At 36.5% G+C, this 19,233-nt stretch overlaps 1 protein-coding gene across 1 annotated transcript in view; it reads left to right on the forward strand.

Annotated features, from left to right (window-relative positions):
* Window positions 1-4,501: 4,501 nt before the first annotated feature.
* ret (ret proto-oncogene receptor tyrosine kinase) overlaps window positions 4,502-19,233 on the forward strand; it is a 28,989-nt gene continuing 14,257 nt past the window's right edge. The window contains exons 1-2 of the mRNA XM_077236998.1: window positions 4,502-4,766; window positions 18,539-18,772. Of these exons, the coding sequence (XP_077093113.1) occupies window positions 4,703-4,766; window positions 18,539-18,772 (298 nt within the window). The 5' untranslated portion in view covers window positions 4,502-4,702. The remainder of the gene's footprint in view (window positions 4,767-18,538; window positions 18,773-19,233) is intronic.

Below are 19,233 nucleotides of genomic sequence, written 5' to 3' on the forward strand. Positions count from 1 at the left end.
CCCGAGATTTTTTTATAAGACCCTGTGGTAGAAATTTCCCAAAAAACAAGTTTGGAATGACATGAGGGTGAGTAAATTATGATATATTAAATTATATTTGTCAGAGTGAACTGTCCCTTAAAGATCATTTCCTGGTGACACCTATTAACTTGAGAAGCCTCTTATGCTCAGAAGACACTATCACTTGTTTACATCGTAATGATTGGTTCAGTCCCCATCTTTTCTAAGTGTACCCTTCTGTTACTAAACAGAATATATATATATATATATATATATATATATATATATATATATATATATATATATATATATATATATATATATATATTCTACTTTTAAAAGTGTGATAAATGTATTTACTTTGCTATCTTAACTATGCATGACAATTTGGCTTGTTGCAATTTGTAATTTTCTTTTATACTTTTAAACAGACTTTCAACGCATTTTTGGGTCATTACCTACCTGTTCAACAATAATAAATTCACAAATTAGCCATTGCTTGACTCTAATATAATATCGGAGGTTAGAAGAGTATCACCAAATCCGTCTGTAAGTGGTCAGAAGAGATGCTGTCAGGATGCAAAGATTTAATCTCAGAGTTCTCAGAAAGGGCTCTGTGTTGACCTTTCACTTATAAACGACTGATGCAAAAGCTTGAAAAACAAACCGGCTAAATTGTTATCAGTACAGAAATATATTTATATACTGATACAGGTTATATATAATAATTATTATAGTTTATAATTTTTGTATCATCTTCAATCTAGTGCACCAGAGCTCTGGATTTGTAGGATGTTTATGATCTACAGAAGCGGTTGAAACATGTGAACCTGTTCACTCAATTGGAAATTCAATTGAACCCCTTTCTCTCTGTTAGTTAATGAGAAAGCTTTTCATTTTGAGGATCATATTACCCATTTAAACTAAGTAGAGCCTATGAGTGAAGCAAACTGGTCAACTGATTTTGGGAATGGACTAATGACTAGTGTTGTGCTACTCCATGTCCCAGTGGGAATATGGACTTATTTTAAGAGCTATAGCTTTATCTACCACAGTAAGCACTTTTTCCGAATCAATCTTTTATTAATCAAGTACTTATCATCATTATTATTTAATGCAAGGCATAGTGATGCAAAGCTATATTAGCAAAATACCACTGAGAATAGCTCCACCATGTTGTAAACAAAGCTTTCCTATTGTCTACTTGTTCAATACTAATGAGAATCTTTTTGACAGAATCTGACAGTAAAAATTGTGATTTTATCTACTATAAGAAAAGCTTTCATCTGAAAATGATCTCGTCCAGTAACCACATTCAAAAAGAACTCGCGCAGAGGTATATGTCATGAATCTGCCTATGCATTGCCTATCTATATTGATTTACATTGACCAGATGTCTGAAAATACCACTGTGTATCTGGTTTAGAGTAACCTGAGCTTTTTTTAATCTGCATCATGTATATGGTTATGAGCCTACATGCTGCTATGTAAACAAAACCATCCTGTGGCTAATATGCAGAGTAAGTGAAATATTTATACAAACAGCTGAACAAAAAGTTGGAGCTGGAAACAACACATTTGTGCTCTTTTGTATTTTGATGGGCCATAGTTATAATTGTTTTGTATTGTTGTTGTTTGACCAACATCCTTTATTTGCATTTAAAACTATTTTATAAATTACAATATAATTACACAAATCAATTCATTTAACTCTGTTAGACAATTATAATCTAATTATTATTTAAATTAAATAAAATGTTTTATTGAAAATATTTAATAATAAACCACAAATTTAAATGAATATTTAAAGTTTTAATTACTTACAAATAATTTTTATATAAATAATTATATATTTTATACACTCACCTAAAGGATTATTAGGAACACCTGTTCAATTTCTCATTAATGCAATTATCTAATCAACCAATCACATGGCAGTTGCTTCAATGCATTTAGGGGTGTGGTCCTGGTCAAGACAATCTCCTGAACTCCAAACTGAATGTCAGAATGGGAAAGAAAGGTGATTTAAGCAATTATGAGCGTGGCATGGTTGTTGGTGCCAGATTGGGCCGGTCTGAGTATTTCAGAAATCTGCTCAGTTACTGGGATTTTCACGCACAACCATTTCTAGGGTTTACAAAGAATGCTGTGAAAAGGGAAAAACATCCAGTATGCGGCAGTCCTGTGGGCGAAAATGCCTTGTTGATGATAGAGGTCAGAGAATGGGCCGACTGATTCAAGCTGATAGAAGAGCAACTTTGACTTAAATGACCACTCCTTACAACCGAGGTGTGCAGCAAAGCATTTGTGAAGCCACAACACGCACAACCTTGAGGCGGATGGGCTACAACAGCAGAAGACCCCACCGGGTACCAGTCATCTCCAATACAAATAGGAAAAAGAGGCTAAAATTTGCAAGAGCTCACCAAAATTGGACAGTTGAAGACTGGAAAAATGTTGCCTGGTCTGATGAGTCTCGATTTCTGTTGAGACATTCAGATGGTAGAGTCAGAATTTGGCGTATGAGAACATGGATCCATCATGCCTTTTTACCACTGTGCAGGCTGGTGGTGGTGGTGTAATGGTATGGGGAATGTGGGGAACCATGTCCATCCCTTTATGGCTACCATGTTCCCACCCTCTGATGGCTACTTCCAGCAGGATAATGCACCATGTCACAAAGCTCAAATCATTTCAAATTGGTTTCTTGAACATGACAATGAGTTCACTGTACTAAAATGGCCCCCACAGTCACCAGATCTCAACCCAATAGAGCATCTTTGGGATGTGGTGGAATGGGAGCTTCGTGCCCTGGATGTGCTTCCCACAAATCTCCATCAACTGCAAGATGCTTTCCTATCAATATGGGCCAACATTTCTAAAGAATGCTTTCAGCACCTTGTTGAATCAATGCCACGTAGAATTAAGGCAGTTCTGAAGGCGAAAGGGGGTCAAACACAGTATTAGTATGGTGTTCCTAATAATCCTTTAGGTGAGTTTATATATGTTCAGTTAAAGTGCACTGTCTGGCAATTGCCTCTGCTTGTTTATTTCTATATAGGACTGACATTTTTGCTATTTCCATAATACCCCAGTATTGGAGGCTTTTATGAATGTACAGTACCTCAATAATTCTGTTGGATCCAAAGCAACGGATAAGTTATTTTGTTACCAAAGCATCTTTGGTTGCCCTCTTTCTCCTATGTATGCTTAATTTGAGGTCTCCACTATAGTTTTATTTGGCATCCATCAGGGCAGACGTTGATTGGAGTGATTGCCCTGTGATGCACTGGTGGGTTGCCCTAGAGGCAGAGTAATGCATCATACTTACCCCTCTTCACAGAGAGCTAAGCAGTCAGCTGGTCCAAGAGCATCCCGGCACAGACATAGACTGATCCTAGACACTGCCAGACATCAGGGCCAAAACGGACCGACAACATCTTGAACTCAAAGCAACCTTCCTAAACCTTGGCTTTTACTGACCGTGTTAACTTCTCTAGAACACTGTTGTTTTGAACACTTCAGAGGTTATGAGGAACAATAGGCTTTGGGTGTGGTTTGTCCCATTTGTTGATAATAGTGCCTCTGCACCTGATTCTTATTAAACTGTTTTGTGGCGCAAACAAAATGTTACTGCAAGGAACATTTAATTTTTTTAGGCTTATATATAGAGAATGGGGCTAGTTGTCACACAAGAAGTATTTTTCATTATTGAAAGTCAGTTTCTGTATCAACACATTTTTTTAGGTCTTGGATAAATAAGCTATTTTTTTAAGAAAAAAAATACAGTTTATGTAACATACATTGATATTTTGTGACAACATGCCAACATTGCAGCAAGTTCTCATATATTGTCACAAGTTTTTTTTGTGTGTTTTTTTTACAAAAACAAGCACACACACACACAAAAAAACAGCAGAAAAGAACAAAAAAAAAGTGAAACAGTTCATTAACAGCCAAAATGTTAAAACACTTGACAACTTACCCGAAATTGACACTTTTCTTGAAATCACGGTTAGAGAGAAAGAGAGAGAACGAGTTTTTTGCACAACCTGTTTATTATTACTGTCAAAAATTGAATGTGTGTAATTGGAAACCTTATAATCACGGAGAAAATAACCTTTAAGGCAATTTCCCCCTGGGTTCTCTTTTTATAACGCAGATAGCATCTATAGGCTAGCCTATCTATTAATTTTATACCGAGTACTTACTGCGTGGGTTGTGTCTGCACTGCATATTTAAAAGGATAGACTCTGGGAAATGAGTGTGTTTATAAAAACTCAATAATTAATAATACAGTCTAATTCATAACATAAAGGAAAATTAAAAAGTCATACCCAGTTACCTTTCCTATGTTACGCACATTATTTGTATGTCCCCAGAATGCAGATTTAATTTATAAGGAACTCTTTGAGTTATTGGACAGCCGCCGATGTGATTCAGGACGGAAACACACATCTGAGGAAATTGGCTGGATGTGATGTGAACCTCCCCCTGCTGCGCTCTGTGTGTGTGAGTGTGTGTGTGTACGCGCGCTGACGGTCCAGCAGCTCGCGCTGCAGTCAGTCACCCGTCAATGGGACACTCACGTTAAGGACTTTTGTGGCTCCTTCGCGCGAATCATAAACACTGTAAAGTTCTATTTTGGGAATCAAAATACTTTTGCCTGTTCATTGTGAAATTACACTTATGATTGACAAGAATGAGAACTACGCGTGGAATCGTTTGGGGAGACATCGCTGTGCTCCTGCTTCTCCTATCTGAAGGTAAGGATTGACTCCATAACAGTCTGATGTCACCTCGCGCGAAGTCTACGATATTTAGCCCTCTTTGTGTATAATAAACTGTGTTGAGAGCTAGAATGGTGAATTACTGTTCAGAGCCAGTACTTTAGCTGTACACTTGTCGTATTTTAACGTAAATAGAATTGTCACCTCTCGTGTGCATCCATCAAAAACCAGTGACAAGACGGGCTGTGTGTCAAAACCTAGAGAGCTGCCTACCTAGACTAGTCTGTAGATTCTCAGATGACTCCAAAGAACCTTAAGTCCCTCAAAGACATTTTTTTATTCCCTTGTTCTTCAGAAGTCTTCCTAGATCCACAGACCTGAAGAACCTTTATGTGACATCATGCTTCTTTTAATCTACAAAAAAACCTAAGATAGTGTTACTTGTTCTTTATAAGAGGGTTCTTTGCTGAAACCAAGGTCCTGAGAAAAATAACCTCTATTTTTAAGGGTGTTGACAGGTTGCTCACTAGTTTTTGAGACAACGCAATATCATAACACAACTGGTCTTTTCTGCATACTTTTCCTTTGGATTATTAAATGTCATTAAATCTATATTAAAATATGGGGCCCGTTAATTTATATACATAAATCTATAAATCCTGAAACACAGTAAGCCATTGTGTTCTCTTGATTGTTATGGTATTCTCAAGGACGTTTTTGACTCATGGAAAACATTTTATTGTTTACTTATCGAAAAAAGTGAAGGATTATCTAAAATCATCAGGGATACACTAACAAGTAAGTTTTGCTTTCTGGAAATTATGGATTTAATTAGAGTAATGAAGAGGAAAGAAATGTATTTCACAGTGTTTTCACTATTTTTTTTATAACAATTTACATTTGATCATAAATTATACATTTTATAAAACTCATTTTTTTATCAGTTTTTTGTTTGTTTTTAGTTTCATTTTCCATCCTGTTTTCTCTGTAACATTGGCTACAAACAACCAAATTCATCTGCATATCCAGGGGGTCTGCATCTGGCCCCCAACAGATGAGCCACTGAATGTTACTGGAGAGATTTACCAGACAGTTTCATAGAGGCAATCTGGAGCTGAAGCCATAATATATGCATCCCTAATGTGCCACATGGTCTGTACAAGGAATACGCATGTCTCTATATACGTCATTATATTGTAATCCCATTTAAAACCTCTCTGCCCAACTGAACTAACACACCTCTCTCAAAATAACTGGAGCTAACTAGAGGCGAACACGTTCCTGAATAGATCCTGTGGCCTGTTGCATTAAAAAGGAACGGTCACATCGCAACAGCCTGAATACTGACAAAAGTGAAACATAACAAAGGTTTCACAGCTATTCTGGTCATTCGGAAGACATTTGGCAGTGTGTGAATGCACGAGTGTTGCATTTGTTTCAGCTCAATAGGGGTTCTTGGATGCAATGATGGCGGTGACTGAATGATCATTACTGAAAGAGTCAAAAGAAAGAAAACAACCAAAGATGCATTCGGAAGTTAACTGAATCTCTCAGTCTAAATGATAATGGGAAATTGAATTTTAAAAGTCTTGTTGACTCATCAAGTATTCATCTGTCCAGTAAACTACAGGAATTATACAGTTTTTTTTATACAAATTATACAAAATTTCCTAAAATGGATGCAAGGTCTGTTGGAAGCAGTTTATTATTATTTTTTTTTAAAGGTGCATGTTGTTGTGCAAGGTTGATATGGTTATCATATTACTAGATAGAATAATGCATAGTGTGTGGTATGATTGAAAGGCGATTGCAATGCTTATTAAATCATAATAAATCATTTTAGGGAGAATTTTTACTTTTTATATATTGATGTGTGCTTGGGTCTGTTTATTTATTTATTTAAGGAATAGTTCACCCAAAAATGAAAATGTTGTTATTATTTACTCGAGTTGTTCCAAACCTTTATGAGTTTGAACACAAAATATATTTTAAAGAATTTTAGTGAGCAGACAGTTGACAGCACCCATTGACTTCCATAGTAGAAAAAAAATACTGGTCAATGGGTTCCATCAACTGTCAGGTTACAAACATTCTTTAAACTATATTTTGTGTTCAACAGAAGAAAGAAACTCATACAGGTTTGGAACAACATGAGAGTGAGTAAAATTATGGCAACATTTTTATTTTTGGGTGAACTATCCCTTTCATTCTTCTCTGTGGGCAGTGGCTCATCATGTACTTATCTTATTTTTCAATACGGGTTTACATTTTGATTGATCGTTCTCAACGCAAACTTTCAGAATTTACCTTACACATTTATGTGAATAATCTCTGGGTAATCACCAGGTGGTAAAGAACAATACGATTAGATCTCATCTGAATGGCTCTTGTTTTAACCTTTGTTCGAGATGATGCGGAAGCACCTTGATGCCTTGCTGTGAGGAAAACAAAAGCCTGGAGCCGAGAGGTGGTCAGAGGGCAGGTGTGCAGCAGGTGTGCTTAGCTCTGGGCAAACACATTGTGTTTGTCTTCCGAAAGGAAAATACTGCCAGTAAAATAATAGAGTACACAGCTCCGATAACAGATGAGGCTTAAAACCCCTCATTAAAGACACAGGATGGTTGGCAGCGCCTCCCGCAAAATGGATCTCATCTATTTTATGACAAGCCATCCCATGAAAATGGATGATGACAAAAGCAATGGGTTTAGTCCATGCTGGGGATACATGTAATTGTGTATCTCTGTCTGGTGTCGCCACACTTGCTTTGATGGTTTGACATTTAAAATACAGTTTGTTTGGCCATATTATACAGTTTGTCCTTGAATGCGTTATTAGTATAGTGACGCAAGGTCTCATGTTTGCTGTTGTGAGTTCAAGTTTACTCTCTTGTCTTACTTTTTTCTTTTTATCTTTATTTGTCTCATGAAAAACAGGAGCTATATAGTCACCAAATATATGGTAGACAACAATAAAAAAATGTATCAATATCTTCTGCGCATATTTTTTTAGCAATATGCTGCATATTCTAAATAACGCAATAAAAAAATGAAATTAATGGACTAGTAATAAGGCGATGAAGGAGAGTATACAGTATGTGTGATTGATAATCAAATACATCCTTTGACCTTTAAAGTCACACAGCTGTCCATAGCTTTCCATCAAGCTAGTTGTTTGCATTAAATAAATCCAGAGCCCATGTCATGTATTGTGTGTGAGGCATTGATTTGTGGATACACAGCTTTGACCCTGTTACTTTATCTGTTGGAGTGCCATGGCTTCTGACCTCTGAAACCCTCAACCAAGAGGTATTTCCTCATGATCAGGCCACAGGAGATTACACCCATCCGATTGGAAGTTACATTGGGGAATCAAGTTCAAACCACCTCACAATCCTTCCCTGCATTGGGACAATCATTTTCGTCAACTGTCAATGCATAACGATAAATCCCATTACGTTACACTGTTGTATTTTGGACTTGCATTAAATAATTTCGTTTAGTTTGTCTTTAGCAATGTATATACTGTAAATCCTGCAAATTTCCCCACTGTCATCACAACTTTCAGCATGGTTGTAAAAACAGATATTATTTAGGTAGGTAATTTTTTAAGGCAACCGTTTGATAGAAACCATATGTAATGTTGTGTTGTACTATGCACATTGTATTATACTGATGCACTGAAAATAGATGGTTCTGAACATAAATCTAACCTAAAAAGGATTCATGGTAACATTTAAAATAATAAGTTAAATATACTATTTATCTGAATACTTATTTAGCTATCATTTATCACAAAATCAATCTAAATGCGTAAGGTACACCATTAAAAACTATAATTAAGGGTTAATCGTGTAGAAATAGCTCCTTAAGTGTAATTTCAGTGCTTTGGTGCCACTTCTTGTGTCAGTATTGTCATAATGTAGGCTGTTGTCCTGAGGATGATCCATTGTTCATGGACAATAATGAATTTATCCAAAACCTTATTTAGACTAATTGCACAGCTTTTGTACCTATTGCAGTCATATCCCAGATCCTTCAGTTAGTTATCGGTCACATTTCCACCCCATGCATCAGTGGAATCTAATTTGCTTTTGGTGGAAGGACAAGAAGACATTGATTGAAATTGTGTCCCAAGGGCGTTTGGGGCTCTCGATTTCTACATGGATCTTTACATGTTATTTTCTAGTGGTCATTGATGCATGGTGTGTTTGACTGATCATTTACAACAATGAGGAACCAACACAACGTCTTAGTTAGGACTTAACTGTCCTCGTTTGGTCTTTTCTTGAGTGCGTTTGGTGGGGGAAGAGTGCTGGATTGTGAATGGCTGTCATTTTGAGATTCATTCATTACCTGAAAATGAGTCAGTGGAGTTTCTTAAAACAACTGCAGGACTTTTAAAAATGCACACACAACCCATCATAATACTGAAATACTTTTAACTGTGAAAAGAGGTAACCTGCAACCTTATACCTTTAAATGCAGATTTGTTGGTGTAATCCAATAAATTGTATTTGCTTCAGTGACTGTAAATAATATTCTGACTCGAATAAAGTCAATAAATTTACATTTAAGGTTAAAAAAATTTTTTTAGTGCATGGGTGGTTTTACATTGCCCTCTTAAAATTCAAGACTTAGCATTTAGGAAATGCCAGCGAGTTCTTGATGACCTAATGACTCAAACTCACTAGTCCATGTAAATTCACCCACTGGCCCATTTCAACCCTGCACTGTGAATTTTAAGACTCAGCAGGTAAAAGCCACAAAAAAACATCAGTATGTGCAGTTTGAAGCAGTGGAGCGCTGAGGAATATACTAAGCAATGAATCATACTGGAGGTTATTTCAAAATATTGCACAAAATGGGGAAGAAAAGGGAAAGAAAAGCCTTCAGGTTTTGTTTCTGTGTTTAGTCTAATCTTAACTGTTGTTTTGTCTCTGGCTTATATTAGAACATTAAGTGAATAATGTTGGTAATTGCTTATGGTAATGATACCATCCAAGAGAACATGTTGTTCAAAGGTCTCTCATTTATGAGCTCTAATGTCCCATCCAATCCCAAAAGAGATTATAAAGTAAATTTAAACATACTTCCTTATCCCACAGGAGATGTGAAATTAGATTTCTTAATGATGGACGTCCATTCCGTGCTTACATTGATGGGATGCTGAATTACATTTCTGACATTGAATTTCTGATGATGATGGATACTATAATACGGTTGTTTGATAACAGCTTTAGATGTACACTTTAGATATGTTTAATTGTACTCTTTTCTGATTCTATTATAGAAATATACCCTGTTGCATTTGGCTAATTCAATAAAATTGTACTAATTGTCCAATTCTTGTCCTTTATTAATCACTCTTCCATCTCAGACCTTCTCAGTGCTGCATACTAAAGAATAAGAAACCCGTGCACATTCGAGTGAGGGGAATTTAACCATAATAATCAATAATAATAGTCCCATATTGAATTATAGCGTAATTGGCAGCCTTTTAGTTAATTAGAACGTTGTGGTCACAGAGTAATGATTCTCATTACTATATTATAGAGATGGAGTCTTAATCATTTTGCTTCGTAATTATGTATGTTTGCTTTGATTAGTCCTCGTACGCTGCATCCATAGTGTGTCATATGGAAGACATTAGCTGCTTCCAATAATTTGCATCATATTTATACTTAATTTTATATCTTTTTGTCTCTTTATTATTTATAAGAAACACACTGATATGAATTATGTGAAAAGATATTATTATTAATAACAAGAACAATTATTATTATTGTTATTAATAACAATTATTATTATTTTATAGTTTATCATTTTATTTATCATATTTGGTTATGAATACATGTTCATAGGTTAAGGATGCTGCTACTACAGTATTTACATTTAACTTTGCTGATTTTAATCAAGTGGCTTTTTTAACATGAGAGTCTGGTGGCATCCTTTACATATTTGTTAAAATTACGCGCTTAATGCAGGACGGTCATCGGCTGAGTGTGCTCAGCTGTTGATTAATATTGCTATTGATTGGCCTGCAACTTCTCAATTTGGTCATCACTGGGGACAGATGCTCTGCACATTGACCTTGGCTGGAAGGGCAGGGGCCAAGGGGCCGACATCAGCATGCTTTATGAGGATCCCAACAGAAAGAAGTTCGGATTGTCAGACCGAATCATTATCAAGATTGCACTATAGGGATATTTACGGCCTTTGTAGCTGCAGACATAAGGCTAGATGGGAATCCTATAGTGATTGCAACAAACACATCCCTGTGTTTACATACAGCATGTCATGAATGGAGGCCTTTGAGGAGTAAGTGGATTATGGAAAGTGGATTGCTCTGACTGCGAGCTTGTTTCCGCCTTTGAGTTGAGTTCAAGGAAATGGCAAGAAAGACCCATGCGCTCTTCCAGCTCCCATGATCTCATAGATGGTACATTTGTGCGGCGGTGTGCATGTTGAGCTAATTGAATTCTTGTCTTTGAGCAGTCCGGTCCAGAGGTCGTACCCCCATTAACCTGTTCTCTATTTGAGCGATCTTGCTTGAAAACATGCAGACCTCACCAAAGTGGTGATTGACTCAAACTCAGGACATTGATGCGCATTTGATTTCAAATGAATACTCTGAAACTACCATGGATTTCTTTATATTCAAAACTGATTGGTCTCTTGTTATTTGACTAGCTTGTTGCATCATCAGAAATGTTTTCAAGTAGCAGACTGAGAGCTGGCACACCTTCTTTTGACCCATAACAACAATGAACAAATCGCTAAAGGAAATTATGTGCAGATGTTTCATATAATTCCTAATATGACACCTGATTTCACTCGTTAAGCTTTTCCTGTCGTTTGTGCGTATGTGTGCGCTAAGTTCAAAGTCGATTCGCCTGTGAGCTGAAATCAATATTGCATCATAGTGTTTACAACCATGATCCATGATGTGGCTGTGAGAGGTCAGAGCAGTGAGCTCAATCTGATCAAGTGATCAGCCATAACTCATTTTATCCGTCCTTCTGCCATCATCCTAATTCTCACAGAATTTTCATCCACGTGTCACTTCCTGTCATACTCGACTCACTGAATACCTTGTGTCAATCTTGGTATGTCACAGAGTCACTCCTGCTGTGTACTGCTTTTGATTCTCTGAGTTAATTAGCTTGATATAAACTGCTTTCTGTTGGCTTCCGGCCTGGAAATAAATTGAATTTGGAATGATTCAAATCAGTTGGATATACTGTAGTTTGCAGCTGCCACACCGTAAAAGTTTAGAACTCAAAGGACTTTATGTTTGCTTAAGATTATCTCTTATACCTCGACTAGGAAAAACACTGATTATTGTGCTTAAAAGGAAAAAGAAAAGGTCTTGAAAAGTGTACAAAAAAGTATCAAGATTCTTGTTTTTGTTAACTGCTGATTGTTAAATGAAAGTGCATTTTGCTTTGAACCTGAAAAAGATTTTTGTATTCAAAGTTTTTGTCCTGATTGCTTTGTTCTTCATTAAATTTAATCACACAACATTTACGTGAATAATTAAGGAGAGAAACGGAACGATACATTGAAATTGCCGTTTAAACTGTTGTTAGAACAATTTATTCATGCTTGTTGGATCCTTGTCAACGTTTGATCATAAATCACTGAAAGCGTTTAGTTTTTGCCAACACTTCTCTACTTCTCTATCTTCAGATTGGAATACTACTTACTGAATACAGCACGGTTTACACTGGTTCTGTTTACACTTGGCATTATCTTGTGCTTGTCACAGTTGTGTTCTGTTTAGTTTGGTTTTATTGGACTTGTCTGCCTATCTTCATGTCACGTGTCATCATCATTATAAGTTCATCTGTATCACCTGTGTTTAGTTAATCATCATCATCATCTTCATCTGTTTCACCTGTGTTCTGTCAATCAATGTTCATCTTTGTTTGTATTTAGTTCCCTTCTGTTCAGTCAGTCTTGGTCCATTCTCCGTTAGTGTGTGTGAACCTTCTGCCTGTCTGTACCTGTCTGTATAATATTGTTAGTAAACGTTTGCATTGGAACTTTGGACTGCTCATCTTCTCCGGCCTGCTCCACGCCCTGACAGTGTTTATGTTTGTCCACATAAGTTAGCTTCTGTACCCAGATAACAGGTGGGATCTCTTTTCCCCGCACAATTAATAAAAAAAAATTTGAAATGCTGCTGCGATTAACGAAACATGAAGTGTTAGAGTGTATTATATTTATACTTCTGCTGCATTAAAGGTTTCTATCTACAACATGTTTTTTCAGCATTGAGAATTGTAACCAATCACAAGCGTGTCTGTTTAGCACTTAAAGGAATGGCCAATCAGAGCAGATCCTGCTCACAACTAGTTTCTTTCTTTCTTTCTTTCTTTATTTGTAAAGCACATTCAAAAACAACCCATGGTTGACCAAAGTGCTGAACAGGACAGAGTAATCAGAGCAAAGGTAATACAACATAATAAAAATAGCATGAGCAATAGATACAATTACAAACTTAAAAAGAATAGTAGAATTAATATAATTCATAGGAGAGTACATTAAGGATCCACATTAAGAAAGTGTTTTTTGAGCTTGGATTTAAAGGTGGCAAATGACGTGACTGTTCTAATTGAAAGTGGTAGGTTATTCCATAATTTGGGGCCTGCAACTGCAAAGGCACGGTCACCTCGATGTTTCAGTTTTGATCTATGCACTGTGAGCAATCCGAGGTTACTAGACCTATGTAATCTCGGTGGGTTATGGAAGTGTATTAGATCAGATAAGTAGCCTGGTGCTAGGCCATGTAGTGATTTAAAAACAAAAACAAAAATTTTAAACTCAATTCTCTCTTTGACTGGTATCCAGTTTAGGGAAGTTAAGATCAGAGTGACATGATCGAACTTACGACTACCTGTCAACAGTCTGGCAGCAGCGTTTTGTACTAGTAGAAGGCGTCCAATGGATGAATGGTTAGTTCCAATATAAAGTGAATTACAGTAGTCGATTCGTGAGGAGATAAAAGCATGAATCACTATTTCAAAATTCTTTAGAGAGAGAAAGGATTTAACTCTTGCAAGACGACGTAAGTGGAAAAAACAGGTTTTAACGACAGAGTTTATTTGCTGATCAAACTTAAGGCCTGAGTCAAACACAAAACCTAGATTTTTTGCAGATGATGTAACACAAGGGTTTAACTCGTCGATATCTAGAATACCGGAACCATAGCGATCACTAGGTCCAAACAGCATTACGTCAGTTTTGTTCTCATTTAGAGCCAGAAAGTTTTGTGCCAGCTAAAGCTTCACTTCCTGAAAGCATGCAAGTAGAACTTCTAGAGAGCTTGAGTTGTTTCGCTTAAATGGGAAATACAACTGAGTGTCATCAGCGTATAAATGAAATGATACTCCGTGTTTAGAAAAAATAGAACCCAATGGCAACAGATATAAGGAAAACAATGTTGGGGCCAAAATGGATCCCTGTGGTACACCGCAGGAAAGGTGTGCTGCAGAGGAAGTGCAATTTCCGATACAAACAGAGAAAGTTCTATTAGTAAAAAGAGACTGAAACCAATTTAAAATAGAGCCCTGAATGCCTAAGTTTGTCAGTCGTGATATAAGAATTGAATGGTCAACCATGTCAAATGCAGAGCTAAGATCTAAAAGGACCAGGGCAACAGCACTCCCATAGTTTTGTTCTAGTTTTGTTCAGCGCATGCTCATGTCCTGTTCTCTTCTCTCGCAAATGCTCTAATTTTGACCAATAAATTGTAGATTCAATGTAAGTAAGATATTTATTGTGCAATGTAGACAGCTTTTTTAAACTGGTCCTAATCTTTACAGTAAATCTATTGTTAAAATATTGGTGTTCGGAACACCAAGAGCCTGGAGACTGTCTTTAAGAGTTTAAGGTGTGTCATATTTTGTTTTAGTTATAAATAAAAATGATTTTATAGGGATGCACGGCTGCGTTCACACTGCAGGGGCTTAATGCTCAATTCCGATTTTTTAAAAAAAAAATTTTTTTTTGCAAGGCCGTTCACATTTCCAATTAAATGCGACCTTTTGTGATCTCCTGTATGAACGTGAACATGAAATTAAGTGACCCACATGCGCAGAAGAGTACTCAACGGTCAACGACGTCACACTTCAACGCAGAATTATGACGTTTGTCGCATATCAATGACGTGCGGGTCGGATACATGTGACCTGGCCGTTCAGATTGAAGTCGCATTTGAAAAGATCGGATACATACATATCGGATTTGGGCCACATACCCAAGTGGCCTGGGTCGCATTTGAAAAGATCGGATCTGTGTCGTTCAGACTGTCATGAAAAGATCAGATACAGGTCGCATAGGGGCAAAAAAACGGAATTGGGTCGTTTCAGCCTGCAGTGTGAACATAGCCTTATTGACATTATGGCTGATACTCATAATCCAATCATACTTTTCTAGCTGATAACTGATAAATTACTGATACTAATATTATGTATAATTGTCTCAAATCATTTAAAAATAAAGATTAGGCATCACAACATTGTAATGTACAGTATGAAAAATGTGTGTTTATTTTGAGACCTTCTAAAGATGACACTATCATCAAATTACTAGTGTTTTTAAAGATTAATTTTAAGTGATGGTAATCTAAATGTAAAAATAGGGGATATTACAGTGCACAATTAAATATCCAATATTGGCCAACATGTATTTTAATAGTGACTGATTTATTTGACTGTTGACTGATTCTATTGCATTTGAATCCATTTTCAAGCCATTAAAATATATGATAATGTCAACTTTTGGCTGTCCTATCAAATAATGTAAAAAGTTTTCTCAAAAGTAATTACTTCTCTGGTTCATTCATAACACAGGAAATAGTGGGTCAAATTGAGAGTATTGCATCGTGGGGTACCGTGTTTCAGTGTGCTCTGTTGTATACTGCACATCTTGACATACTATTTTTACCATACAGAAAATGTGCGTAGTGTATACTTTGACATTAAGAAATATTTGGAGAAGTGATCACCCTCGCTTGTATGTTTACATAATTTGTGCAGTTTCTAGATGTAAAAAGATGTCAGTCACAATCCCTGAATTCTGCAGTGGAGCAACAAGGCAAAGAGTTTTGCTTGCATTACCATGTTCTTAGTCTGGGAATCCTTGTCCCAGGAGGACCACACAACTACTCCAATTTCATGCATTTATTTAAGTCCAAATGAAAGTAAATGCCATCAGCCCTGCTCTAAATCTCAGGGTGACATAGCGCTGCTAAGCACTCCACCTGACACACTGATACAGGATGATGAATGAGTGTCATTGCAAATCCAGTGGCTTGTTCAACACAGTATCTGCATCAGTTAAGATTAATGCTGCCATCCCTCAGCTCTCCTGCAGCTATGCTTTATGAGCCAAGAACACAAGCCTTCCTTTGTACTATTGACTTTCTCTAAAAAACGCACCTGAAATACAACATGGATCTCACCTAACACTGCTCAGACTGCTTCTTTTAAAGCAATGAATCTTCAAGAGGTTTTTTAGGCTTAGAGGCTGGTCGTGGATAGTCATTTTTTAGGTGTTAACATTTAAAGATTTTAAATGACTTTAAAATCTATTAAATGGCCTTTTGACTGTTCTTTCTTGAATAGACATATTTTGTACTGAAACAGGAAGACAGGGTGGGAGATTAAGCGTATATTCTTTAGTTCAAGTCACATTCTTAAACCTTTGTTTGCTATTTTATGAAGTGAGAAGTTAACATCACCCTGGTTCCCTAGACAAAAACCCAGTAGTATTTTTCCAGTGGCTTTAGGATTACTACAGAAAATAAGCTCTGTGACCAACAAATCTTTATGGTTTTTACATGTTGGGTTCATCATGATAATTTTTACAAATAAATCAATCTATAAACAAACTGAAACACGGTCACATGACTTCAACGTCACCACCATTAAGTCTCTGACAACTCTTTCAGTCTTTATTTAAAATCATTTTCCCTTTGAGTTTGAGTTAGAATCATTTGCAAGAGCAAGATTATAAACACAATGAGGATGTACAGTAAAAGCGGACTAGTGAGTGGATGAGTTTCCTGTCCGGCATGATGACGTTTACAGTAATTTCTGTGACAAACTCTGTAGTCCCATTTAGCCACATGTTAGCAACCGAAGCTTTTCAAAGCTTTAAAAAGTCACAAGAGGGTATTACTGATATGTTTTATGTTGTAGAACAAAACGTGAAAATATTTTGTAATCACCACACACCCTACTTCAGGCATTTAACCAAAACCCTTTTAAAAAACATATTGACTTCAGGACGATGGAACGGGAAGGTGGTATTACGGAGAGGCATTATCAGTCTAGAAAGTGTTTGATTGGATAAAAAGTTGGGCGTGAGTGTCATCAACATTTTTGGTCCATTTCCCTAGCCCATATGATAAAGACTGTAAGCTGTACACTAGCATATTGATGGCTTCAAATCGAATAGATATGCACCTAAAACCACAAAAGTTTAATTTTGAATTCATGAGGTCTTTAAAGAATGTTTTATGTCTGCAAATGTGAGTGGTGACCCCATAGCAAAGGAACACAAACCAGTTCTGTGTTGTCTTTGTGTCTTGACAAGGCATTTAATAAAAATGGTTGCCGTGTTCCTGACTGTGTCTCCATCCTTCAGGAAGGTTGGCCACATTGTACACATCAATCCGGCCTCCTGTCATCCCAGCACAGCTAAATTAAATCAATGTCTGAAACCAGAGACAAGGCTTCAACTGCAGCAACAGAAATAGAAAATCTAGTTTTGCTGTCTGCTAATGATATTAGTACGTTCCTAAGTGGCCGCCCACCGTCGTCGGACAGGAACACAGGAGAGATATAATTACAGCCTGAACACTTGCATCTCCATTTACTGGTTAAACACGTGGGGATCTTACAGTGTTTTATAGATTCCCCGCCCCCCCATCTATCCACACTCGTCCTGCAGGTAATGATTCATTTCTAGGCAGTATTATGTTATCCACTGTAATTAAACTTCTCAAGGTGAATCCAAGGAGAATCGGAGACCGCATCATATTGACCATGTGAGAAATTCATTAAAAGACCAATGTCATATGAGACGCTGTTTCATTTTTCGATGACAGAGGAGCGTGGGCTATTTCAACAGAAAAGCGGATGTGTTTAATGAGTTCATTGTGTAACCTTCCTACTTGCGTGGAAGTTTCTGTTGTACAACAGATTGAGATAAGAAGAAGATCAATAAGGGAAGATTTGATGGAGTTAATTGCAGACTATTGAAGGCATCATGAGTGCCAGAGAATGTTCCTTTTTTATCATTTAGAGAGAATCAACAGCCAAATGTTGCTTTACCTAATGCACTGGCAATGTATTATTCTCCTTTAAAGCAGAAATTTGAAGATTATAATTTTATAGTCTTATATTACACTTGCATTAATTCTTTTGTTAAAATTCTGTATTATTTGAGCTGTAAAGTTGTTGTCATTTTGATGGTCATTTTTGGTGTAATGTTTTATGAAAACAAAGTTGTTAAATTGGATTTTCAAACCTTTTAATTATTTATACAAGCAATTTATTATTATACTATTATTATTTTTTTAGGAAAAGTTGGAACAAGTCGATTGAGCTCAACATTTATTGAACACAAAGTATTTCTTTGATGTTTATGGGACTGATTACATAGCTCAGGTGACATTGGTGACAGGTGTATTGAGGATGAGTAAGAAATGTTTAAAAAAAGGCTATAGCCAAAAGTTAACAATGGCTGGAGCCACAATGAATTGACGAATCTCTACATTTTATGTGTATTTTGGACAGGTTCACTTGGACTGTATTTTCCTCAAAGGGTGTACACTGAGAGCATCTATGTGGGTCAGCCGCAGGGATCACCAGTGCTTCAGGTCCATTCAATGCTGGAAAGCACTACAGAGAGGCCCTATTTCTTCCTGTGCTCCCACAGAGACACTTATGCATCATGGTTTCACATGGATGAGGCATCTGGGGTTCTTTCAATGAACAAAACCCTGGAGTGGGGCGACTTCAGTAGTATACGTGAGTTTGACGTCCAACTTTATTTGCTTGAATGCTTCTTTATACAGCAGTTTCGTCTGTGTTCATTTAATTTATATACAAAAAATGTATTTCAGAGTGTGAACTATTATACTTTTGCTCAATATTTTTCTGACGTAATCACATCTATTACAGAACATTGTTTTGATGTTAAAAAAATAAAGCAGACTGAAGCATAATTTTTATGCTTTTATTAATGTGTACACACTGCAAATAAAGGTTTTTTCTTTTTTCCCCGTTAAGAATATCTAAACATGCTAAAAACATATTTTATTTGATTTATGTAACTAAGATAAATTTACTTGAGATCCAAAAAGATAATAAATCTCTCTTTTAATCAGAGAATGTCTTCATAATGTTTACAATTTCCATTTCTTCTTTATGTGTACATCTCACTAAAATGTGTTAGATTCATGCTGAAAACAAGAAAAAATTGGCATTGA

This window comes from Siphateles boraxobius, unplaced genomic scaffold (assembly GCF_051911475.1).
Source record: "Siphateles boraxobius isolate OS27281-9 unplaced genomic scaffold, OSU_SipBor_1 20, whole genome shotgun sequence".
NCBI classification, from domain to species: domain Eukaryota; kingdom Metazoa; phylum Chordata; class Actinopteri; order Cypriniformes; family Leuciscidae; genus Siphateles; species Siphateles boraxobius.